The 27,542-nt window shown below is 43.3% G+C and overlaps 2 protein-coding genes across 5 annotated transcripts in view; both read left to right on the top strand.

Moving 5' to 3' along the window:
* Positions 1 to 1,434: 1,434 nt before the first annotated feature.
* acte1 (actin, epsilon 1) lies at positions 1,435 to 18,255 on the top strand. 2 transcript variants are annotated; one of them, XM_055939511.1, is made up of 8 exons: positions 1,435 to 1,522; positions 12,683 to 12,834; positions 14,418 to 14,657; positions 16,078 to 16,162; positions 16,350 to 16,511; positions 16,893 to 17,084; positions 17,526 to 17,707; positions 17,928 to 18,255. In XM_055939511.1, exons 2-8 carry the CDS (start codon positions 12,706 to 12,708, stop codon positions 18,069 to 18,071), a joined length of 1,134 nt encoding a protein of 377 aa, XP_055795486.1. In that variant the 5' UTR covers positions 1,435 to 1,522; positions 12,683 to 12,705; the 3' UTR covers positions 18,072 to 18,255. The 2 variants fall into 2 exon arrangements, with proteins under 2 accessions (XP_055795486.1, XP_055795485.1); XM_055939510.1 differs by lacking the exon at positions 1,435 to 1,522 and adding an exon at positions 11,734 to 11,870.
* A 5,487-nt stretch (positions 18,256 to 23,742) lies between these two features.
* Positions 23,743 to 27,542, top strand: part of shank2b (SH3 and multiple ankyrin repeat domains 2b) — a 185,432-nt gene continuing 181,632 nt past the window's right edge. For 2 of the 3 annotated variants that reach the window (XM_055939509.1, XM_055939508.1), the window contains exon 1: positions 23,744 to 24,017. The gene's annotated coding sequence lies outside the window, so the exon portion shown is untranslated. Of the gene's footprint in view, positions 24,018 to 27,542 lie in introns of all 3 variants that reach the window. The other variant, XM_055939507.1, reaches the window with a different exon arrangement.

The following is a 27,542-nucleotide window of genomic DNA, read 5'->3' as shown; positions in this document are numbered from 1 at the left end:
TAAAAATGTATTCACACATGACTATACGTTGCTTTGGATAAATGTGTTTGCAAAATTGTATATATATATCTGCTGCGTTCAAAACAACTGGAAACTCGGAACTGGGAAAACTCAGACTTCAGTTAGTTGAAGACAACTGGGAACTCGGAAAAAAACATGCACCGACTGGGAAAATACGTTTTGAACGGTCATCCAACTCAGAATTCCAAGTCGGGAACTCAGGCCTCTTTCTAGAGCTCCTACCTAAAGATCACTCACATCATGACTCAACCGTGTTTTATTCAGAGTTCCCAGTTTTCTTGAAAGCATCATAAATCCAGAGAATACCAGACTTTGATGACAAAGTTTGATGACAAATTTTGCCCACGAACGACCACCGACAACAAGGTGTGTCCTAATATGTATTGTATGCTGCTGCATAAATGTTGTCATATGCCAGGGAGATATATATATATACTGTTGCTAAGAAAGTAATACTAAGTGTATGTTGTGTAGTAAGCGGTTAGTAGCCCATGTGCCTCACCCTAATAATTTGGTCCCTTTCCCCCTCATAACTTACCCTAATGCTCTGACTTGGTGCTGCACATGTAGCTTATAGCCTGTTTTAGAGAAATGTAATCATTGAATATTGTAAGAGCTTTCATTGTCTGCTTATATGCCCCCTTTATTTATCCAATGGTTCTGACTTGGTGTACTGGGAGAGTACTGTAAGAATGGCCCATGTTCTGAATTCTGTCACTGTACATTTCAAAAGTCAAATGGTTATATTGACTACGTCCATGTTAGCGCGCTCATTAATGTCTTCATCGAAATTATGGATTGCCTCTTATCTGATCATCGTTCCCTTATGCCATAGTTTGTACCTCTCAATTGTCAGTAGAAAACACATTTGTTAAAGTAAATCAGCCATATCAGCTGTGATTTTTAAAAGGCTCTAAATGAGGCTGAATGAACTGTTTCGCTGCCAGACAAGGCTCCGCTGATAGCCAGGTGTGGCGGTGGTAAGGATTCACTCCATGGTGCTGTAAAGAAAGCTCTGCTGTTTGGATAGCTTTATGTAGGCCCTAACAGTTTGTGGGCACCGCTTGTCACCGTTATAGTGCAATTAATGTATTGTTGTGTAGTGGCTTTGCTGGCATTTTTCTTTTTACCCTACCAGATTTACATGCTAAAATCTCTACAGCAATTTCTAGCTACCCGAAATGTAGCTAGCTAGCAGGCTCAGTTAAATACAAATCCCCCTAGATACAGCCATGTCTCATAGTCACGTCATGCGATTTGTAAATTAAATAGGAATAAAATAATATTAATTGAATGGAGTTTCCCATCTTCCCATTTAGAGTTTCTGGCGCAGCACAGAATTGCCCTTATCCAGATGGTGTGGCAAAGGCATTTCCTAACAGACCTGCTAACTTTCTTTGTTGCTACTTTTAAGGTTGGAACCAACTTGGAGTACGTCTATCAGGAAGAGAGGAAGGAACCATTCGTCCGCCAGCTCAGGGACTGTCACGATCGTCTATGGGTGAGAGAGAGGACCAAGGCGCAGCGTGTGCAAAATACATCTTATTTTATTTAGAAGAGAGAAAAACCCGAAATGAACACTATACACAAACTAACAAAATGACGACCGTGAAGCTCAATGACAAATAGTGCTGACGCAAACACTACACATAGACAACTACCCACAAAAGCCTACTGCCATTCATTAGGCCCTAATCTATGGATTTAACATGACTGGGCAGGGGTGCAGCCATGGGTGGGCCTTGGAGGGCATAGGCCCACCCACATGGCAGCCAAGCCCAGAACCAACCCCCCCAGAATATCCCGCAGGTGAAGAAGCCGGATGTGGAGGTCCTGGGCTGGCAAGGTGACACGTGGTCTGCGGTAGTGAGGCCGGTTGGACATTCAGTACTCCCAAATTCTCTAAAATGACGTTGGAGGCAGCTTATAGTAGACAAATGAACATTCAATTCTCTGGCAACAGCTCTGGTGGACATTCCTGCAGTCAGCATGCCAATTGCACACTCCCCCTTAACTTGAGACATCTGTGGCATTGTGTTGTGTGACAAAACTGTACATTTTAAAGTGGCTTTTTATTGTCCCCGGCACAAGGTGCACCTGTGTAATGATCATGCTGTTTAATCAGCTTCTTGATATGCCACAGCTATCAAGTGGATGGATTATTACAACTTGGCAAAGGAGACATGCTCACTAACAGGGATGTTACAACCTTTTTGCGCACACAGAACATTTCTGGTATTTTTGTTTTCAGCTCATGAAACATGGGACCAACACTTTACATGTTCCATTCATATTTTTGCAAAGTGTACATTTCTGTTTACATCATCAAGCGTTTATGTACGTGTTATGAATGACCATAGGGGTCTGACTTTATAGTAAGTACAGCGTCGTGTGACGTAAGGCATTTATGTATGTGTTATAAATGACCATAAGGGTCTGGCTTTAAATGAAGTACAGCGTTACGCTATCTAGAGACTTTATGGATGTGTTATGAATGACCAAAGGTGTCTCATTTCAAACTAAGTATTACAGGACACTACATAAAGTGTCAATACATAGGTCTTTAATGTTCTGCTGATTTATGAAGGTTCTTTCAGGATTCACAGGTTACTGTAGGGTGTGAGAGGTATTTAAATTGTTAATGGACCTGCAAAGCTTGTGAGTGTGTGTGTGTGTCAGAGCCAAGAGGATTTAGAGTAGTCCAACCTGAGACTACCGCACCAGGTATTCCTCTTCTGTTCCCATGCTGGAGACCAGGGCTTGATTATAACCTATTACAATGGTGGCAACATTTTGTGGCTGATCTTTCAGCGAGGGAGTTGGTGAATGTGTCAAAGACCTGACTGGGCCCAGCACCGCGTGAATAGTTTTTTTTTTTTTTGTGTGCATGTTTTGTGTACTGAGGAACATGTAACTTGGTTCCAGAAGAAAGGCACTTTGAATTTCTTTAGGTTGGGGGATCCATCAAGGTACATCTTTCTTGGTGTACTGTTGTCCCAAGGATTTTGCATACCGAGCACATATAAGCCTGAGATATCAACCATTCAAAGTTGACCTCAGTGGGAGTGAACATTGTGGTGGTTCATTTCTTTACTATCAAATGAGGAGAGACACATTTATCACACAAGTCAGAGTTATACTGAAACTAAATTTTTAACACAGTCAAAAAGTCATAATTATTGCTAAGCCCTGCGCATTCCCACGATTTACCGTCTTAAAATGTGATTTTAAACATAACCCAAACTAATGAAGGACCAGTTGATGCATTGGTTGGTCCACCAGACCTTCCGCACACTTAGGTGGAAGTGTCTGCAAACGAGACGAGGTGTAAATGTGACTAACATGACGTCACTTTAGAGAATTATGCCATCCTTCAGCGCGTCACCCTTTATAAAGCACGTGTTTATATCTTACTCGACGTTGTGGGTTATGTCACATTTGACATTGGTAATTATGTCACGAAGTTATGCCACATTTTATTATTAACCATGTATAAAGCATGACATACGATTATACTGTAAATGCTTGGTAACACATTTATGAAGGCTTTATGAAGACTTTTCAAGCTGAACGTAATTTAAAGCGGGACCCAAATGGGTCATTACCTTGTTTGATATTGAATAGGTCAAGGTTGACCTCACCTGACTGTCCTACTGTACTAACCTAAGAAGTAAACCTCATGGCATGTAGGTATGTGAAGGGATTATACGAGACTGATAAACCACTTTGTAATGTGAAAACAACTCAAACTTATCCAAGTGTTTAATGTGACGTAAGGGTATGCGTATGTTCAATTAGTAGTAGGCAAGCTCACTCATTAGAGAGTTCTTTATCCATGCCACATTCTCGAGATTTCCGTGGATTCAATTTGACATACCTTTTTCTGAAAGCAGCCACATTTGCATGCAAATTGTGTTGACTGACTTATTACGAATTCAAACTTCGGCATCAGTAATTCTAACAGTGTGCCCTGGATTTCAAATTAAGTTAGTTTATTCTGACAGTCATTTCATCTTAAACCACTGACTGTTTTCAGAATGTCATGCTAGTTCATCATACTTCCATTTTCTAATGCATGTTGCATTGATGATGAGTGCATGAGGGGACATTAAAAAGTTGGGTAAGTAAAAAAAAAACGCATTTGAAGAAGTGTAATTTCTGTCATTATTACACACTTATGCAACTAATGTGTCTATTATTGCATTCACTTACACAAAACAAAACCTAAAAAAAATGCATTCACCCTTATGATACATGTCATACTGTATATGCATATTCTTTGCCATGAATGTTTTTGTTTTTTCTACCGTCAGTGGTGTATATTGGGTTCAGCAATATAGCAATGGAATCTCCCCCATGGTTCTGTGAAATGTACCTATCATTCTATAAACTCCCAGAGAGACCTGAGTACTTATTCTCTGATGACGTATTCTTAGCCCCCCCCAAGCTTAAGAGAAGCCCCCCCCCCCCCCCCCACCACAATAAGTAAGACCGACTAATAATGATCGGCTGGTAACCCCCCTGTCACACAACACTAATTGATAGCTTAAGGCAGGGAGTGGAAGTACATCATTTCCAACCCCTAAATGAATAATAATTCTCAGGATTCCTACTGTAGATATTATATGTTTTATGGACAGGTTATTCCTTCGGCAATGTTGTGAATGAGCGTTAGGTCCCTTTGATCTAATTTAACTTAAGGAGCTTGCAGTGAGTTAACGGGCTCTCGGGATAATCATCTTATTGGGTTACTGTAACATCGATGACTGAGTGGTGGCACTGGGATCCATGGCATACTCATGCTTTTCCAGTGTGCTCACTAGGAGGTAAAGACATACACAGTACAATGTGGAAATACATAAAGTATAACAGATTAAGACATGTATTTGAGAATGGTCACCCTTGCACCTTTTGGATGTTACACAGCATGCAAATGCAATGTTGCATTGCATGGAATCCCCTCAAAGTATCCTACAATATACAGCTTCGCAGAAATGTCAACACAGACGATACCATGTCAGAAAGGGCCCACTCACTCACCAAAGAAACCACACACAATCAATTCGGTCTTCTTATCTTTGTAAGGTCACCAGTCTAAAAGGAGAAAGTTCAGCCAATAAGATGTGACCGACAGGTTTCCCTCGCTGTCTCCCATAAAGTTACGTAATGGAGGTTATATTTAAACAACAAGAGGTATGTCAGTGTGCACTGCATGTTGACCTATGATCTGTGTGTATGTCTAGTCTTGAATGGTTTTAAACCAAATCAAATGTATTTATATAGCCCTTCGTACATCAGCGGATATATCAAAGTGCTGTACAGAAACCCAGCCTAAAACCCCAAACAGCAAGCAATGCAGGTGTAGAAGCACGGTGGCTAGGAAAAACTCCCTAGAAAGGCCAAAACCTAGGAAGAAACCTAGAGAGGAACCAGGCTATGAGGGGTGGCCAGTCCTCTTCTGACTGTGCCGGGTGGAGATTATAACAGGACATGACCAAGATGTTCAAATGTTCATAAATGACCAGAATGGTTAAATAATAGTAATCACAGTGAACAGGTCAGGGTTCCATAGCCACAGGCAGAACAATTGAAACTGGAGCAGCAGCACGGCCAGATGGACGGGGACAACAAGGAGTCATCATGCCAGGTAGTTCTGAGGCATGGTCCTAGGGCTCAGGTCCTCCGAGAGAGAGAATGAAAGAAAGAGAGAATTAGAGAGAGCATACTTAAATTCACACAGGACACCGAATAAGACATGAGAAATACTCCAGACATAACAGACTGACCCTAGCCCCCCGACACATAAACTACTGCAGCATAAATACTGGAGGCTGAGACAGGAGGGGTCATGAGACACTGTGGCCTCATCCGATGATACCCCCGGACAGGGCCAAACAGGCAGGATATAACCCCACCCACTTTACCAAAGCACAGCCCCCACACCACTAGAGGGATATTCTATTGTGAGTCTCTCTGGCTGTCTTTACAGTAAATCAGCATTTCTGAGTAACTGATTCATGATGATCGACAGGTTTTCTGTGGAATTGTGTCCATACGTTTGGTCCATACCACTGTATGTTTCAGATCCAAATGCCCATCCCAATTCCAAACACCATTGCAGTCTATCTGGTCTGATGCCAGAAGAAAAAAAACTCCCAATATTTTCCAAGCGAAACCATTCACCATTGTGCTTTGACCAAGTACAGGTAACTGCCAAAATAAAGGAAACACTTGAGAACGTCAGATACAAAGTATATTAGAAGCAGGTGTAGTTGCTGAGTTAATTATGCAATTAATATCCCATCATGCTTAGGGTCATGTATAAAAATGCCCAGTTGCCCATTATTTTGGCTACTATGGCTAGAAGAAGAGATCTCAGTGACTTTGAAAGAGGTGTTTAAAGGGTGTGTGTCTCAGTCACCAGATCTCAACCTAATTGAACACTTATGGGAGATTCTGGAGCGGCGCCTGAGACAGCATTTTCCACCACCATCAACAAAACACCAAGTGAGAAAATTTCTCATGGAACAATGGTATTACACCCCTCCAATAGAGTTCCAGACACTTGTAGAATCTATGCCAAAGAGCATTGAAGCTGTTCTAGTGGCTCGTGGTGGCCCAACTCCCTATTAAGACACTATGTTGGCGTTTCCTGTATTTTGGAAGTTACCTGTAGATTTTAATTCATTTTCAAATTCCAATAACAACGGCAGTCAACACAGGCTACTCTAATGCTCAGTGCTCATACTACTAAGCTGTTCCTATCCTAGGAAACCATTTGAGGAAATAATGGCAGTGCTATTTCTAGTGGGAGGGAATGCTGACTATGAGGGGCTGGCAGTGGCACAAGTTGGACCCTTGGTCACATGATCTCATGGCAATAGGACTCTACAAGAGGAGGAATCCTCATTAAACAATAGGCTACTGTGCGTGTTTGTGTGTGTGTATTGTGTCTACCAAAGAGACGCTAGTAGTTACTCTTTTAGAGAACTAGTTGAATGCTGTAGTAAAGATCCATGAGGCAGCAACATTAAGGACCAGGTCCCGTGTTCAGGGAAAAGTCAGGGCCCAAATATAACTCCTACAGGAGGGGACAGGAGAGCAAAATGTGGCCAGGTGTCACCCTCTAATGTAAGAGGTCAAGGCTTTGTGCACTTAAGTAGCAATGCGCATGCCCCGCCCACCTGAGGCGCTTTCTTTTTCAGCCATCTATTTCCTGGGTTTGAGGGGTGCAAAATCCACTTGTCACTCAAATCTCGCTGGATTGACTGCTTTCATTTTTTATCCTCCCGACTCTTTCAGACTCTTGCTCGTGCCTGTCGTTTTTTTCTGTTAGCATTACGACCGCGGAAAGGTTTGTTATGACCTGTCAATCACACCCCGGTGATGTCTGAAAAAAAAGTTAGCATTTGATACAGTTGTAATGTTTACAAATTAGATGCGCTGAAATGAAAAGGAACTTCCAAAAATAAACCTGATATCATTACAAAATGTATACATGAGTGCATTCTTAGACAACAGGGACATTTTACAATAAATTATGAATGAGAAGCTGAATTCCCACCTAAATAAATGAATTCCATTCGTTATTTGTCCGTGCCAATAAATGTTCTATGTGCTTGTAGTGAACACGATGGGAGACAGAGAGCTGGTTTCAAGCGCAGTGCGCTGCAGGCGTTTATTGGTAAAGGACCACAGGAGGAGAATGGTAGCTGGGTCCAGGGGCAGGCAGAAGGTCATACACAGGGGGTCCAAAAAGGCAACAGTACAGGCAGGGGAAAGGCTAGTAACGTCATCCGGGAGATCAGGCAAGAGGTTGATAACAGGAAATCCGATAGGCTAAAGTACAGGCAGAGAATAGGCAAAAGGCATCGTTAGTGAGGCAGGCCAAAAATATCATACACTGGAGGATTACATTACAGGAAACACAGCACTACGAATATTTGTATTTATTAATTTTTTATCACCTTTATTTAACCAGGTAAGCTAGTTGAGAACAAGTTCTCATTTACAACTGCGACCTGGCCAAGAAAAAGCAAAGCAGTGCGACACAAACAACAACACAGAGTTACACATGGAATAAACAAGCGTACAGTCAATAACACAATAGAAGAAAAAAAATCTATATACAGTGTGTGCAAATGGCGTAAGGAGGTAAGGCAATAAATAGGCCATAGTAGCGAAGTAATCTACAATTTAGCAATTAACACTGGAGGGATAGATGAGCAGATGGTGATGTGCAAGTAGAAATACTGGTGTGCAAAAGAACAGAAAAGTAAATAAAAACAATATGGGAATGAGGTAGGTAGATTGGGCGGGCTATTTACAGATGGGCAGTGTACAGCTGCAGCGATCGGTTAGCTGCTCAGATAGCTGATGTTTAAAGTTAGTGCGGGAAATATAAGTCTCCAGAAGTGTGTCACAAAACAAACAATACCTCACAATGATGGGGTGCAAAGAACTGAACTAAATAGTGTGTGATAATGACATACAGAATTGTGAACAGGTGATCATAATTCAGGTGATTGGGATCTGGAGAGTGAGCTGCTTTCAGGGGATCTATGTGTTTGAGAGTGTGAGCTGAAAAGGGGTCTGGAAAGTGAGCTGCGTTCAGGGGATCTACGTGTTTGAGATTGTGAGTTGGAAGCAGACGTTACAGTGCTATAATGAATTCAAAACCTGATGGATTTTTTTTTTTTATCAAAAGGTTTGAAGTATCTTCATCCATTGTCTAACTGTTGCATTTATTAGAATTGTTTTTCAAACCTTTTAACAATGCTGATGACCATTGCTAGAGTAAGTAAGTCATGAAAGAGGTCACACACTCCATGCCTGGTCAACCTGACTGAAGTAAAACAATGGTGATCGCAGCGGTCAGTCTGTTTTACGAGGCTAACAACCTCCGGGTCAAAATCGAATGGTCTAATCTAATGTTAGAACTTCTGTAAGGAAGACAATGCGAAGCATTTATTCCTCCCATTTTGTGTCATCAAAACGCTGTGTCTGCATCTGTCTCTGTGGTTCTCAGAATCAGATCCTCTCTGTGTGTGTGTATCTGGTGCACATTCTCCAGGTGGCTTGGCAGACAGCTGTTGGGCTGCTGGTGTCAGTGGTGTGTCCAGGGGGTAACACCCCCTGAAATCTGATTGGCCACCCCAGTGGCCCCCACAGAAATTCTGAGATCTGATAGGTCGTCTCTGAATATATTGACAATTTTGACAACAAGACTCAATCTTACCGGAGAAAGCATCCGAGCAAGGAAACTGCTCCCTTCTATCTTAGTATGTGTAGCCCACGTATCTGATGCTGTCTGGACAAAAAGAGTAGGACATGTCATATTCTTTTTGGCAAGACAGCACCAGATACGTGGGCTATAGATACATTTACATTACATTTACATTTTAGTCATTTAGCAGACGCTCTTATCCAGAGCGACGTACAGTAGAGTGCATACATTTTATTACAATTTTTACATTTCATTACATTTTACATACTGAGACAAGGATGTCCCTACCGGCCAAACCCTCCCTAACCCGGACGACGCTATGCCAATTGTGCGTCGCCCCACGGACCTCCCGGTTGCGGCCGGCTGCGACAGAGCCTGGGCGCGAACCTAGCCCAGCCTGGGCGCGAACCCAGAGACTCTGGTGGCGCAACTAGCACTGCGATGCAGTGCCCTAGACCACTGCGCCACCAGGGAGGCCAGGTGGTACTTAGACAGAGGAGCGCCGTTTGCCTCGCTCGGATGTTTTCTCTGGTGAAATTGATTCAGCCGGTTGCAAATTGAAGGACCATTTATGAACAATTTTCTATGTTTGTTTTATTTTCATTGTTAGGCATCAATGAATAGACACCACTTTGTAGACTGGATGTCATTAAACTTGTGGTGTTTGTAATAGATGTCCCTTTCCATTCAACTGGCGGGTGCACCGTTCGGATGCTGGACTTATTTTGGAGTAGACAAACTTACTTGTTGAACTGATTTGTTTTACAATCAGATGAAAACACCATGACCAGTGGTGTTCACCACACTTTAAAAAGTCATACATTTTTACAATTAAATTCCATGACTTTAGGCGGTCCCGTAAATGTTGAGGTATAAGTTGCATGCTGGATGTCACTTTCAAGTGAATTTACTGCTGTATGATAATACCCTTACACTGACAAGACTTTTGGAGTTGATTTATAATTTATTTGAACAAGGAAATGTACCGAACCTAAGCTAAGCATTTAATGCGTTGAATCATCCAGTTGATTTGTGCCAGCTGTACAGTAAAAACAGGCCAGTAATGTAAAGTCGACTACAGCAAGGACAGTATCTGAGGCTATAAGCCAAGGACAGAGTTAAAAGACGGGCAGTAGCCCAATGTTATATAAACTCACATAACCTCCTCCTCTCCTCCGCCACACCTGGCTGCCCAAAACACTGATACAAGTAAACCTAATGTGTAATTACCTTGGCTGGATCACATTCTAAAATAACATGACCGTACTATCCTAACCGCAATCTAATTTGTATGAACCTACTATGCTAGCTAACAATCTTACCTTATGCCAACTGATTAGTGTGTGTGGCTCAATGTGCTTGACTTATAACTATCCTGTCAATACCCTATTTCTACTTAAACCTGTTCCTTACACTTCCTACTATTACTTCATCTGAATAGTATTTCCCCACATACTCCATGTGTCTGTGGGTGGAGCACTGTGCCGTGTCTGGCGATGGAGAATCTAATCTGAATATTGTCTCCTCGTCAGTAATTGAATGGCCAATGGGGGTCACCTGGGGGATGTTTCTATAAACCACACCGTTTAATAGAAGCGTTGTGGACTCCCCTCCTATCCACACCATTCAAACGATCCCTTGCTTTTTCGGTCGTCCCCTTCTGAACCACTTCCTCAGGTATGTGGTTATCAATGGGACTGGGAAACCAGGTTACACTGTGGTCAGTGAGGCCAGTCTGCTGTGTTGTACCACTGTGTAAAGACTTACTAAATTGACAGGCCATGAGGACAATCCTTTTACTGTATGAACATCAGGGTTGGGATCAATTCCATTTCAATTTAGTCAACGTTGGAAGTAAACTGACATTACTTAATTGACTTGACTGAATTCAATAAACTTCATTGAAATGGAATTATCCCAACCCCGAGGGAAATTCTCGGGTTATTGAACACTGACCAGACTAGAGATGACTTTTTGGTTTGGTGAAGACTGTCCTAGATTTCTATTGGTGAAAACAGCCTCGTCTTTATAGGACTATTGTCCACTCCCATTCAGGGTGAGGCTCTGAAACTTCCTTTGAAGGCCTGCTTGGGGTCCACAGAGGCTTTGGTTGTCATTTTTCATGGTATGCCCTGATTGGTTGGCTGTAACACTGTGTCTGAACGTCGGTCAGATAGACGAGGGGCCATATCTCCATTATGACTGATGCACCAGACTTTATTTATAGTGACCTCCAGCATGCCTTTCTCTGCGGACGCAACATCAACCTGTCTCCCAGTCTTCCAACAATAGACCACGGTGCCACCTCCCAGCTATAAATTAGCCAAATGAGACTCTTGAGTGTGTGTGTGTGTGTGTGTGTGTGTGTGTGTGTGTGTGTGTGTGTGTGTGTGTGTGCGCGTGCGTGTGACAACCGTAGTGGGACAGAGCAACTCTACCTTTCAGTTCCGCATTGGTTTGTAAGGGTGACATGTCTCCTAAAAAGGCCCGAGGTCTTGAAGGTATGTGATGGCATGGGTCCTGTGTACTCCTATTTAAATTCAGAGAGCAGGTGAGCCAGGCGCACTCTCCTCTCTCTGTCTCAAGGGACTGTAACACACCGCCTCCTGTCCAGCTCTCCAGGGTAAGTCATTCTCCCGCACACATGCAATTCTCATGAACCTGTTTCAATGGGATTATGTTATTATCATAATCATTTATCATTCAGTAATACATTCACATTTGAGTCATTTATACGACGCTCTTCTTTTATCCAGAGCGACTTCAAAACAGTGCATTATCATTGCGTTTCCGTACATTACCATGTATATGTAAGATACAGGACATTCAACTGTAACATACAGTATGTAACAGACCTGAGTGGACAAGAGAAAAAAGAGCGATGACTGAAGCAACATTTCTCACCGATAAATGTGTAAAAAAAGAGCGATGTATGAATCCACATTTCTAACAGATAAACGTCTAAGACTAAATGGCAAATTCATTTTTATGTTGCTTTTAGTTGAAAGTTGATACAAGATGCAACACAGATCCCTGCTTTAAGATTCTTAAAACTGCTAATTGTGCTTTAAAGTTTGGAATTGGGAACCACCACAGGAATACGTTGAAGCACTTAGAGCAATCAAAATGTAGCACCGTCCTCTGTTGTGTGCATGACAATTACAAACAGTAAGTCAGTCAATTCATTCGTTAGTCAAACAAAAAGTGAGTTAATGGAGCTAGCATGGCATATATGAACAAACAAGAAGAGACTAGACAGACAGACAGAGTAAGCTCACAGTGTGAATGGCAGCAACTGTTAATGCAGTAACACTTCATTTTGCTATGGCCATATGCCATGTGTGAAACACATTGCGCTCTGACATACTTGACTTACTGGTGACAACTGGTGTATTGTGTGTGTGTGTGTGTGTGTGTGCGTGTGTGTGCGTGTAGGCCCACAGTAACCGGACTCAACCATGTGTGACGAGGAGGAGACGACAGCCTTGGTATGCGACAACGGCTCCGGACTGGTGAAGGCCGGCTTCGCCGGTGACGATGCCCCCAGGGCAGTGTTCCCCTCCATTGTGGGGCGCCCCCGTCATCAGGTGAGACATCATCTCACTCCCCTCCCCCATTTGACCTCTTCATGTCATTCACAGGGTCATTCCTGAAGTTGAGCTGCAATACTATTGGTCATTGCTCCTACAGCAGGGATCATCAACAACTAGACTCAGACGCTAGACTCAGCCGCGGGCCACTAGACTCAGCCGCGGGCCAATTATTTCTGGAGAGTAGTCAGGGGGCCGGAACATAATTACAAATCATTTGTAGTATGCAAATTGATCGCAAGAAGCCCAAACAGATATGCTTGACTAAAACATAATCATTTCATTGCTTACGTTTGTATACGATCACGTTTCTCTCTACTATTGGTGGGAATACTTGGGAACAGATTTCTTAAATTATACTGAACAAAAATATAAACACAACATGCAACAATTTCAAAGATTTTACTGAGTTACAGTTCATATAAGGAAATCAGTCAGATGAAGTCAATTCATTAGGCCCTAATCTATGGATTTCACATGACTGGGCGGGCGCACCTGGGAGAGCATAGGCGACACCCATTCGGGAGCTAGGTCCAGCAAATCTAATGAGTTTTTCCCTACTTAAGGGCTTTATTAGAGACAGAAGTCCTCAGTTTCATCAGCTGTCTGGGGGGCTGGTCTCAAAACAATCCAGCAGGTGAAGAAGCCAAATATGGAGGTCCTGGGCCAGCATGGTTACATGTGGTCTGCGGTTGTGAGGCCGGTTGGACGTACGGTGATATTCTCTAAAACGACATTGGAGGCGACTTATGGTAGAGAAATTAACATTTAGCTATCTGGCAACAGCTCTGGTGGACATTCCTGCAGTCAGCATGCCAATTGCACGCTCTTCAAAACTTGAGACATCTGTGGCATTGTGTTGTGTGACAGAACTACACATTTTAGAGTTGCCTTTTATTGACCCCCAGCACAAGGTGCACCTGTGTAATGATCTTGCTGTTTAATACGCTTCTTGATATGCCACACCTGTCAGGTGGATGGATTATCTTGGCAAAGGAGAAATGCTCACTAACAATTTGTGCACAAAATTGGAAAGAAATAAGCTTTTTGTACGTATGGAAAATTTCAGGGACTTTTTATTTCAGCGCATGAAACATGGGAAAAATACTTTATATGTTGCGTTTATATTTTTGTTCAGTATAAAATCACTTGGAGCTGTAATAAATAAATAAAAATTCCACACGGGTCGCCAGTTGGAGAACCAGCATGGGTAACCTGGTCCAAGATCTGTTTATGCTCTTAACAACTACAATGTCAAGTCAAACATGGCATGACAATGGGCGACAAGGAGTTTGCATGATAGCACAAACAGACTGGCAATCAGACTAGAGTTTGAGCCAGTTTCATGGACAAAGATGAAGCCTGGTCCCGGAATAAAAGGCACTTTCAATGGAGATTCTCCATTGAGCATGTTTTTTAGCCAAGTAGGCTTAATCTGGGTCTGGGAAAACAGACCCTAAATGTGTATCATTTGTAGCTCTATTTCACAAATCAATACGGTATGTGGCTGTTGTTGTTCATGTTCATGTCTGTACCTTCTGTTCATGTGAATAACACATGTATGTCTGTCTCTTCCCCAGGGGGTGATGGTGGGTATGGGTCAGAAAGACTCCTATGTTGGAGACGAGGCCCAGAGCAAGAGAGGTATCCTGACCCTCAAGTACCCCATTGAGCACGGCATCATTACTAACTGGGACGACATGGAGAAGATCTGGCATCATACCTTCTACAATGAGCTGCGTGTGGCACCTGAGGAGCACCCTGTCCTGCTCACTGAGGCCCCACTCAACCCCAAGGCCAACAGAGAGAAGATGACCCAGGTGAGCCCTAATACCTTAAACCCAAACACGTGGCCATCAGTCTTATGATATAGTTTAATGAGAAATATCCAACTGGGCAAAAACTTGTTGAATCAACATTGTTTCCACGCCATTTCAACCAAAAAATATATTAAGTGATTTTGAGTCAATGTGGAAAACTGATTGGATTTACAAAAAGTAATCAACGTATGGGCATTTTGTATTTTTCTTACCCAACTTTTATCCTAAATCCAATTACAAGGTAAAATGTTTTGTTGAATTCACCTTAGTTGACAATTATACAACGGGTGGGTCTAATCCTGAATGCTGATTGATTAGAACCGGATTCCAGCCGGTGTCTAAATCTATGTTAAAATGCCTATTTACTCTGTTCCATCTGACTGCGCAATCCACTGTCTCATCAGCCCAGCCAGGCAATTTATAAACTTCATCTCCGTTATAGAAAGCCTCTAGACATTATCTAGATTTTGTTTTCAACAGCAGAGATTTGTATAAACCTTGCTGTCTGTCTCTCCGACATTTGCAAAAAAAAAACAATATTCAAATTCGATCACCTGCTGTCCCATAGTAATGTAATAAGTCAGGACGAGACAGACAGGCAGGCAGCGTTTTTCAGCCAGTCGAAATAATGAATCAGCTGCCATTTTTATGGATATATACAAAAAAAAAGTCAATTGAAAAAAGGTACAACGTAACGCAGTCTTTCCAGATTAAGTTTGAAGTGATTGTGTTACTGTAGCTGTGTTGTTGGCCAACTCCTCTGAACAACAGTGTCCTGACGAGTGAGCACATGTTCTATGCCAGGTGAAATTGCGCCTCATTAGCTCATCGTTATGGATAAATCCAAATAAATGTCACTAGAAAACAGCTTAAACAAATGCAAATGCAGCTACTTTGCTGTTATTCTGGCTGCACTTTTTGACTTGACTGTAAGTTAGCTGTAGTTGGCTAGCTAGCAAGCAAGGTATAAGAACATTGCCAGGCAGTATAGCAATGTAACACTTAGAACAAACGACTGGGTCGTATTCAAAGATACTGAAGAAAAAGACCGAACGCGTCTTTAGCAACACTAGACTTTGTGTCAGGTCTATATCTTGTGGAAGGATGAAATACTATGAATAAATTTCATTTATTGAAAATATGTCAATTACTATTTGAATATGTTGGTAACCCGTTGAATAAAAGTGATAATGCCCTCAAAGCCGGTGTTTGGAGAATATATACCGTGCCAAACACCGGCTTTGAGGGCATTATCACTTTTATTCAACGGGTTACCAACATATTCAAATAGTAATTGACAATGTAATTGATAGTAATTGGTTTCTCTGGCATTATCAATTAACTAGACAATGAACTGACTGACGTCTGTGCATTGTGGGACGTTTCTCACTGACTCATGGTGACTCCTCCATTACTGCAGATCATGTTTGAGACCTTCAACGTGCCAGCTATGTATGTGGCCATCCAGGCGGTGCTGTCCCTGTACGCCTCTGGTCGTACCACAGGTGAGCATGCTCCTCCTAACACTGATCCATCCAAAAATGGATTACAGTAGAAAGTTACTTACAGTACAGCAAGTGCATACATTTTAGTATATGTAGCACCATTGGGAATCAAACACACAACCCTGGCATTGACCACCGTGATGCTCGTTGGTGTGTCTGTACTATTGTGTCTGTGTGACCTGTGCAGGTATTGTGCTGGACGCTGGCGATGGTGTGACCCACAACGTGCCCGTATATGAGGGCTATGCCTTGCCCCATGCCATCATGAGACTGGACTTGGCTGGCAGAGACCTGACTGACTACCTGATGAAGATCCTCACTGAGAGAGGCTACTCTTTCGTCACCACCGGTAATGATAGAATATCAATGTATAACCTTATAGTAGATACTATTAGCCTAATGTAGAACTATATACATTTTAATTTAAGTATTTTACTTATTTTTCATTACAATTGAATATTCATGTAACCTTTCACCTAGTTAACATGTAGCGTTAATGACACCTGTTTAGTTCAACTGAACCTTGTCACTGTTGGTTGCTCATACACTTACAGTGCTTCCTATAGGCAAAATAGAGTAACTGCAGCCATTTATTGTACTGTTAGCTGAGGAGTCTGTTCAAAGTTGTCAATATTGACACACACCGTAGGTTTGGTTTCCCTAAATGTAACAGTTGTTACCTTGTCTGTCTATAGTGGTGGGTAACAGACTATTTTATCCATCCCAACAGCCGAGAGAGAGATTGTGCGTGACATCAAGGAGAAGCTGTGCTACGTGGCCCTGGACTTTGAGAATGAGATGGCCACCGCTGCCTCCTCCTCCTCTCTGGAGAAGTCCTATGAGTTGCCCGACGGTCAGGTCATCACCATCGGTAACGAGAGGTTCCGTTGCCCAGAAACCCTCTTCCAGCCATCCTTCATTGGTCAGTATCCAAATCCTAGCACAATGTTTTATAACCTGGACTTAGATCAGTTTTCTCAGCAACTCCTGCCATTGTAAAGAGGACACAAACAGATCTGGGACCAGGCTAGATGTACTGTGCTGTAGCACAAGTAATGCATAAAATATTATGCAGGATAGCAGGAAGAAGAGCAGACCATATTATGTAACCAAATGTATTATTCATTAAGGATATACCCTATGTATCGTCTTTTACATGATGCTTCTGAACTAAGTATACGCTTGGGGTTCTCCTCTCTTTTCCCATGGGGCCTCACTTCACATGTCAATGTTCCCATTTCTCTATTGTCTTGCATATATGTCAATGTTGTATTATCCGTTCTCTTGCCGAAAACTGTTTTTCTCATAGGCATGGACTACAACAGAACATGGGCGTAAAGACTGTTATTTGTTATCCCCATAGGCATGGAGTCCGCTGGTATCCATGAGACCACATACAACGGCATCATGAAGTGCGACATTGACATCCGTAAGGACCTGTACGCCAACAACGTCTTGTCCGGTGGTACCACCATGTACCCAGGTATTGGTGACCGCATGCAGAAGGAAATCACAGCCCTGGCCCCCAGCACAATGAAGATCAAGGTATGGAGAATTCTCTACAATAATGACATCGACCTAACCACACCACCATCCCAATTACTGAGAGAAAGTATGCAAAAGTGAAGTGCCTCAAAGTACTTTGAGGATGATGTACTTCGTGGTCTCAAAGTACCTTTGGTGTAGCAAGGCTGGTTGGGATAGACACGAGTTTGTATACACAATATTTGACTCTACCCTAACCACTGACTGTCGCTCCCTGTAGATGATTGCCCCCCCTGAGCGTAAGTACTCAGTCTGGATCGGCGGCTCCATCCTGGCCTCCCTGTCCACCTTCCAGGCCATGTGGATCAGCAAAGACGAGTATGAGGAGGCCGGACCATCAATCGTCCACAGGAAGTGCTTCTAAATTCTCTCTCCCAACTGTCAACTGTCCCCAAATATTTGTTCTCTGTCTATTCTCATGTGTCTCTAATCCCCACAAATAACCCATTGTAATTGTTTACTATTTGTGCAACGTTCCCAAAGACAATCTGTATTGTGAGCCATCAGACTATCAGGATATTGCTAAATAAATTAATTCTGACTTTTGACTTCCCTGTGCAGTTGCCTATGTGACCTCATAACGGAACATAAAGGAATTATCACAGGACTATTTTGCATTAAAAAAATATTGTTTACATTTCCCACATCCCACACAATTTCCCAAAATGTGAATAGATATAACAGAGCATTGAGCGTAACAGAATTCTCATTGCACTAATAAGATATTCTGGGGTATGCTTTACACATATGCCATATCCTGTTGAAAGTCCTGCTGAAAAAAAAAATGCTCTGCCAAACGTATTATCTGAGTGGACTCCGTACATTTACATTACGACAACACATAAAATGAAGTGGTTTGATTTGACGTAGATTGTACCGCTGAAATGTACTGTAATGTGACAAGACACCCACTGGATGGCAGAAGTCCGTCTTTTCAGGGCGGTGAAGTCACACACCCCAACCCGTTCGGTAAGCGTCCTCTATGTGGATTGTTTGCACACTATATGACGACAAACACAGTCAAAGGGGTTGCTGGCAACAGATATAGCAACAGACAGAAGACTTGTTCACCAGGACTATACAGTAGGTTAGATTTGGAGCCCAACAAACGTAGCAGCAGTGTGGACATACATGCACTGTGGACTATCCTCGCAACATGAGAAGAAAACAGGCCAGCACAATCTAGGACAGAGGCTGTACGTACCATAGATGTCTTTTTTAACGATACCCTGGAGCTACATGTTATTTCCTGCAGAGTGTCTGTCTCTTCAAGAGAGGCCAATTAAGGGAACACAATTAGGGATTGTCATTCGACATTTTTTTGACTGTTCGAGTACCCGCATGATTTTTTCCCCGAGTACTTGAGTAAATAAACGTTTTACCAAGGCCAGCCCTGGGAAAAGAAATATGTGCACATTTATTTACAGGACCCGTCAAAAGTTTGGATACACCTAAGGGTTTTTCTTTATTTTCATTACTTTCTACATTGTAGAATAATAGTAAAGACATCAAAACTATGAAATAACACATATGGAATCACGTAGTAACCAAAAAAAGTGTTAAACAAATCAAAATATATTTTAGATTTTAGATTCTTCACAAAGTAGCCACCCGTTGCCTTGATGACAGCTTTGCACACTCTTGGCATTCTCTCTACCAGCATCATGAGGTAGTCACCTGGAATGAATTTCAATTAACAGGTGTGCCTTGTTAAAAGTTAATTTGTGGAATTTCTTTCCTTCTTAATGCGTTTGTCAGTTGTGTTGTAACAAGGTAGGGTTGGTGTACAGAAGATAGCCCTATTTGGTAAAAGACCAAGTCCATATTATGGCAAGAACAGCTCAAATAATGTGATGTGCATCTCGTGTCTGGAAATGTTACTCTCAAAGAGTGATCATTTTAAACAGGGCTCAATTTGGTGAGTTGAAAGACAATTTCTTCAGGGTTACAAACCAAAAATCTGTCTTCTTTTCGATATACAGACGTTCTATTTAGTTTATTCTGCCTGTTCTTTGGAATTTTCAAAATGGATGAACAATTCCACATTGAACACTGCATGGTCACGGCCACGACATCTGTTTGACGAGTAGGCCTATGCTTCATGATTCAGATGAAAACACACTCTATGTCTCTTTCAAACGAATATTTCTGAAGATTATGCAGTTTCAAAGCAAATTTTGCTCAATTCCACACATTTTGCATGGGGAAAATATTTGTTTTGCTGTTTTAAAGAGAATTTCCTGCAATTCCACACATTTTCCATGTCTTAATTGTGTTTACATGATACCAGGAGTCGACTCCGGACCGCGTACCGCCAGTTGAGTATGGGGAAGATAACCAATTCTAAATAGCACTAGCAGTTCGCAAAATAACCTAAGCTGAATATAGACAGAAAGCAAATATTCCCAAAACTGCAGCTCATTGTGGGAACACATATTTTCCTACTTCAATCAACCAGATAAAACTGTCATCATTTGGCAAGGAATGTAGCTTGTGTATCCCATCAGTTAGATTTTATAGGCATTTCTGTAGGCCTAAAGGGAGCTTGTGTGGGCACTCGGCACACGTGTGTGGAGGGAGCGGTCGGAACGCAACGGAGTGAATGAGACATGGAGGGGAAAGAGAATTTAGGGACAACTGTGTGGATAACACAGTACCACCGACGCGGCCCGCTACCAAGGACTGTGGGCCCTCCTTCTCCGTGGCCGACGTGAGTAAGGCATTTAAGCGCGTTAACCCTAGCAAGGCTGCCGGCCCAGACGGCATCCCTAGCCGCGTCCTCAGAGCATGCGCAGCCCAGCTGGCTGAAGTGTTAACGGACATATTCTCTACCAATCCCAGTCTGCTGTCCCCACATGCTTCAAGATGGCCAACATTGTTCCTGTACCCAAGAAAGCAAAGGTAACTGAACTAAATGACTATCGCCCCGTTGCACTCACTTCTGTCATCATGAAGTTCTTTGAGAGACTAGTCAAGGATCATATCACCTCTACATTACCTGACACCCTAGTCCCACTCCAATTTGCTTACCGCCCCAATAGATCCACAGACGATGCAATCGCAATCGCTCTGCACACTGCCCTATCCCATCTGGACAAGAAGAATACCTATGTAAGAATGCTGTTCATTGACTACAGCTCAGCATTCAACACCATAGTACCCTCCGAGCTCATCATTAAGCTCAAGGCCCTGGGTCTGAACACCGCCCTGTGCAACTGGGTCCTGGACTTCCTGACGGGCCGCCCCCCAGGTGATGAAGGTAGGAAACAACACCTCCACTTCGCTGATCATCAACACTAGGGCCCCACAAGGGTGCATGCTCAGCCCCCTCCTGTACTCCCTGTTCACCCATGACTGCGTTGCCACACACACCTCCAACTCAAACATCAAGTTTGCAGACTACACAACAGTAGTTGGCCTGATTACCAACAATGACGAGACAGCCTACAAGGATGAGGTGAGTGCCCTGGGAGTGTGGTGCCAAGAAAATAACCTCTTACTCAACGTACCCCCCAAAAAAGGAGCTTATTGTGGTCTTCAGGAAACAGCAGAGGGAGCACCCCCCTATCCACATCAACGGGACTGCAGTGGAGAAGGTGTGTATTGTTGTGAAATTGTTGGAGATAGAAACACAAGCCTTTCGCTACAACCGCAATAGCATCTGGTAAACACGTGTATTTGAGCAATAACATTTTATTTGCTGCTTTTCTTTGTTTCTTTTTTGTTGTGCTCTGCAAATGCACATGTACAAATAGAACACTAGAGTCAAAGCAAATGAACACAAAATGTCCTTTCTTGGGGGGGGGGGGGGGGGGGGGGGGGGGGGATGCCTGAACTTGCCCGTTCAGGCATCCACGGTCCATTAAATAGTTTTACAGTATTTGAAAAAAATGTGATCTGTGGTTCAAGATCGTTCAACTACTTGAGTACTCGATTACTCATGCCCATCCCTAGTTCCCAAAACACAAAACAACCTGTCCAGTTGTACGAATGATTATGCAATGTTTACTTTAGAGTACAAAAAACATTCATCTAGGCATCTACCAAGAGGTGCCCTTCTTTGTGATGAATTGGAAAAGCTCCCTGGTCTTTTACAGAGATGGGTAGTCATTCAAAAATCATGTTTAACACTATTATTGCATAAAGAGTGAGTCCATGCAGCTTATTACTGTATGTGAGGTATTTGTTAAGTGAACGTTTACTCCTGAACTCTTTTAGGCTCGCCATAACAAGGGGTTGAATACTTATTGACTCAAGACATTTCCGCTTTTCATTTTTAATTCATTAGTGAACATTTCTAAAAACATCTTTCCACTTTGACATTATGGGGTAGTGTGTGTAGATCCGTGACACATCACAATTTAATCCATTTTAAATTGTAAACACAACAAAGGGTGTGAATACTTTCTGAAGGCACAATATAATGAATTGGTTAGTACCATGTCATTTTTTGGGGGGGGAAATATCTGTTCATTTTTGTATAGAATGTGCTTCTGTACCCTAATATCTCTAGACAAACCCATTCCCTTTTATAGATGTGTGGTAGACAAGAGCCACAATGTCGTGAGAATGGGAAAGACTGACAAAGGATCCAGGACCAGTAGAAGGATGGGGGAAATACATATTTTGCTGGTTGTCATCTTTCTTTAAGCAGCCAGACAGACATGAACGTTCTTCACCTGTGTGATTTTTTTTAAATAATACAACCCTGGCATATTTCTCAGTTTCTTGCTCTGTGAGTGGTTGTGATTTGTGATGGAGCTACTGTAACATAAGACGGAGCTACTTTAACATAAGGTTATGATGCCAAACGTAATTCTGTAGCCAGACAGCCCAGCAAGCTGCTGTCCCACTTCTGGCTCGCCTCTCCTCTCCTAGCTGGGTAGAAGAGTCAAAGACAAATGAAGGTGGAGGCATCGGGGAGGGGGGGCAAAATTATTTACGTTCCTCGACCGCAACAGGAAGGAAGGAATCACACAGGAAGAGAGAGAGAGAAACCACAGAGGCAGATAGAGGCTATAGAAGTTGTGAAGATGACACCTTTTCCAATCGGGTTCATCACCAGTATCCCTTTCCTGCAGTCAATGACAAAAAGCGCCCTCTTTGGCCTCATGGGGATAATGTTATTAATATTTTCATAATTAATAAATACTTAAACAGACGTAAATCTGGTGTTTCTAAGTCGAAAAGTTCTTATTTTTCAGTCTTCTTTGATGTATATAAAGTTAAATATTTGGATGCCAACTCGAAATTGAATGCATTTCAACTTTATATCCGACATGGTACAGGTGTCTTTTTAAAGCCCATAACCACGTGTGTTTGAAAGTAGATTCGCTTAAGACTTTTCAAGACTGTGTGTGACCCTGATTTAGCCAACTGCAGTAAAAGGTTTTTAAAATAAAATGACATAAATATCGCTTTTAATATTAATACTTGTTTACAACAAAACCCGTGAGGAAAAGTATGCCTTTGCAGCCTGAATGCTTTATGTATGAGCAGGTCCACGGGGGAGACGAGTGTATTACCGGCTGGCACACCAACTCCAGACAATAGTGCAGATCTAGCGCCCACTATCGGCTGCCTAGGCAAGTTATAATGAAAACTAAAAAAAACATGGTTGCAGATAATTATTTGAACGTGGTCAGTTCTATGATTCAAGCACCAGTCTTGAATATTGACTATTATTTACAACCATGTTAATAGACTAACACATAAAGCAGTATTTTATATTGATTTGAGATGAGAACATAAGGTTGCAGGGAATATTCTTAACCTTTAATTTACTTCATGGATACTATTCCCGGCAGGTTACTGATACATATGCAGTTTGAATCGTCTATGTGTGTAAAACAAAACATGAGGGAATAGCTAGAACCATTACAAAACAGCATTATTAGGGTGGAGATGTTATCCATGTTAAGTCCGTACTCTACTGTAGCTGATCTGTACGGTGGTGGTAAGACAGGTGCAATAACGACCCCTCCTCCACCGTGAACCCCTCTCTCTCTCTCTGCTCCCTCTCCTCTCCTCTGCTCGGTAATGTTCATCATCCGCATGTTTCCAAACCCTATTACACCATTTCCCCCAGATACCCCGGGTGGCGGGCAAGCGAGCTCGGCAGATGTACGGTAGTGCACACACCACTTTCCCTTTCTGAAAAGGGTACTGAAAACGGAAAATAACGTTACCGTCGGTTTACCCGGTCCACGCTGCGGAGAAACACCTTTGGCAGTTTTTTGCTTTCCCTCCAAACGAAGGTGGAGAAGTAGAGGGGGACAAGTCGCGTACCTCCGGCTCCAATCACTCCAAGGTAAGGCTATTTTTTTTCTTCACCGCGCGTATTTATATCAGCGCTATGTAAAAAGAAAAAGAAGAGGGTTTGTTAAATAGGGACTCAAAGTTGAAATAGGCCTAACAGAATCATTTAATTTAAATTGTTCTAGTCAAATTGTGAGGAATGAACTTTGATGTAGCCTAGCAAAAATGCTGTTCTAAATAGACAAACGTTACAGTTTGGCATTCTCAATTCAAGAAAATCTTGGAGGGAAAAAGCTACCTGGTCACTTTAAAAACTACGTAGTATAATTATATGACAATTAAAATGTTCTCTGTTTTCAATGCTGTTGCTTGGTACGATGCCAAAGGTCTGTATTTAAAAGAAGTTTAATCAATCAACATTTATCGAGCAATTAATCGGTGTAGCAGTTTATGGTTTTGCAATAGATTTGACATTTTAGTAAATTATAATACTTTATGACATTGCTGGCTTTGCAGCAAACACGTGGGTGTGGCCATTAACCTAATTGGTCAATTACTGAATCTTCAACAGTAATGACAATTTACCAATTACACTTTCAAGCTCACTTTATGACCCATGTGATATTACTGTATGCTATGTTCCTAACAAGAGTACACAAACACACTATAAAGGAAATAGCCCAATGAAATATCACAATCTGTCAAATACAAAGATTTTTTTCTCCCATATGTAAATAAGTCAAATATTAGCCTACTCCTAAATAATTATTGTCAGAAATATAAAATCACTTACCATCTACCATTCTGTCAATGATGGTGAACACTGTTGTACATTAATGTCTCTTGACAGAAAACTGTCTCACCTTGAGATACTGGGTTTCTCCCAAATGGCACCCTATTCCCTGTATACTGCCCTACTTTTGACCCGGACCCTATGGGCCATGTAGGGGATAGGGTGCCATTTGGGGTGTATTCACTTGTTTATCTCTTTTGGCCGAAGCAGCTGCCCATTTCTCCTCCCTTTAACAACTTCAATTTTGTAGTTCATTCACTCGTTGTCATATCGGGAGGGTGGCTTGAGTTACTTTGACATGTTTTTATTGCCAGGTTTATAAATCTGCCATAGGTGAGGAGGACAGAGTGTGTTTTGTTACTCAATCTGGATGATGAATAATCAATCGAAAGTGTGGTGTGGCTGAGGTAGGGAGAGAGAGCGAAGGAGAGAGAGAGAGATGGCCGGAGAGGGAGAAAGAGAGTAAAAGGTGACTGGCTAGCTGGCAAGGTGTGGAGGAACACACAACTTATAGCTTATTGACACATTTATCTGTGTCCTTTCAAAGTCACTGGGCTAGCTTCCAGGCTGTGAGCTGTTCGCACGCCAGAGCCATAGAATTAAAAATAACACTATCTCTATGGCCAGGACAGTGTCTCCAAGCTGCTCCCCCAATCTCCCTATGTAGTCACTTTCAATATCATTAATACCACATTTCATAAGACTACAATGATTGACAGATGTGAAGTTCATTCCCCAATGCTAATAGTGCCATTGTAGACCTCGTTGATGTTGAACAAACAGGCACAATTAGGTATACAAGTACTGACGGGATTGGAGGACCTTAATTGAGAAATGCTATTACCACATTTCATTATCAAATAGATTAATAATAGAAAAGCAATAACACGTAATAATAATAAAAATGAATTATAAATACACAATGAGTAAGAATAACTATATATGGCTATATACACAGTGCACCAGCACCGAGTCCATGTGCAGGGGCACGAGGCAATTGAGGCAAACATTCACATATAACTAAGAATAAAGTAACCAGGCAATAGGATAGATAATAAACAGTAACAGTAGCAGCATGTGATGTGATGAGTCAAAAAAAAATTGTGCAAAATGCATCAATGCAGGTAGCAATTTTATGAACTATTTATCAGTCTTATGGCTTTAGGTCAGAAGCTGTTCAGGGTCCTGTTGGTTCCAGACTTGGTGCATCGGTACCGCTTGCCGTGCGGTAGCAGAGAGAACAGTCTATGACTTGGGTGGCTGAAGTCATTGACAATTTGCAGGGCCTTCCTCTGACACTGCCTGGTATAGAGGTCCTGGATGGTAGGGAGCTCGGCCCCAGTGATGTACTGGGCCATATGCACTACCCTCTGTAGCTCCTTGAGGTCAGATGCCAAGCAGTTGCCATACCAAGCGCTGATGCAGCCATTCAAGATACTCTCAATGGTGCAGGTGTCAAACTTTTTGAGGATCTAAGGGCCCGTGCCAAGTATTTTCAGCCTCCTGGGGGGGAAGAGGTGTTGCTGTGCCCTCTTCATAACTGTGTTGGTGTGTGTGGAATAGAGGTCGAACGATTATGATTTTTCAACGCCGATACCGATACCGATTTATTGGAGGACCAAAAAAGTGCGAGCTGAGCTGGAGGCAGTGAAAGCGGAGAGGCGGTGGTATGAGGAGGCTGCACGAAAGCGCGGCTGGAAGCCAGAGAGGCAGCCCCAAACATTTCTTGGGGGGGAGGCACACGGGGAGTGTGGTTAAGCCAGGTAGGAGACGTGAGCCAACTCCCCGTGCTTACCGTAGAGAGAGAGCGACGGGGCAGGCACCGTGTTATGCAGAGATGCGCACGGTGTCCCCGGTAAGCAGGCATAGCCCGGTGCGGTACATAGCAGCACCTCGTATAGGCCGGGCTAGAGTGGGCATCGAGCCAGGTGCCATGAAGCCGGCTCTACGCATCTGGTCTCCAGTGCGTCTCCTCGGGCCGGTGTACATGGCACCAGCCCTACGCATGGTGTCCCCGGTTTGCCAGCACAGCCCAGTGCGGGCTATTCCACCTCGCCGCACTGGCCTGGCTACGGGGAGCGTTCAGCCAGGTAGGGTTGGGCAGGCTCAGGGCTCGAGACCTGTAGTGCGCCTCCACGGTCCGGTCTATCCGGTGCCTTCTCCACGCACCAGTCCGCCTGTGGCAGCCCCTCGCACCAGCCCAGTACCACCAGTGCCTACACCACGCACCAGGCTTCCTGTGCGTCTCCAGAGTCCAGTACGCCCTGTTCCTTCTCCCCGCACTCGCCTTGAGGTGCGTGTTCCCAGCTCGGTACCACCAGTTCCGGCAGCACGCACCAGGCCTACAGTGCGCCTCGGCAAGCCTGAGCGTCAGATGGGCGTCTGTCCAGCGCCGCCTGAGCTTCCCGTCTGTCCAGCGCCGCCTGAGCTGCCCGTCTGTCCAGCGCCGCCTGAGCTGCCCGTCTGTCCAGCGCCGCCTGAGCCTCCCGTCTGTCCAGAGCCGTCTGAGCCGCCCGTCTGTCCTGAGCCATCAGAGCCGCCCATCTGTCCTGAGCTGCTAGAGCCGTCCGTCAGTCAGGAGCCGCTAGAGCCGTCCGTCAGTCAGGAGCCGCTAGAGCCGTCAGTCAGGAGCCGCCAGAGCCGCCGCCAGTCAGGAGCCGCCAGAGCCGCCCGCCAGTCAGGACCCGCCAGAGCCGCCCGCCAGTCAGGAGCCGCCAGAGCCGCCCGCCAGTCAGGAGCCGCCAGAGCCGCCCGCCAGTCAGGAGCTGCCAGAGCCGCCCGCCA

The sequence above is a fragment of the Salvelinus fontinalis genome, chromosome 12 (assembly GCF_029448725.1).
Source record: "Salvelinus fontinalis isolate EN_2023a chromosome 12, ASM2944872v1, whole genome shotgun sequence".
In the NCBI taxonomy this organism is placed as follows: domain Eukaryota; kingdom Metazoa; phylum Chordata; class Actinopteri; order Salmoniformes; family Salmonidae; genus Salvelinus; species Salvelinus fontinalis.
Note: the sequence above shows the minus strand (reverse complement) of the source record. Positions and strands in the feature narration are given on the sequence as shown.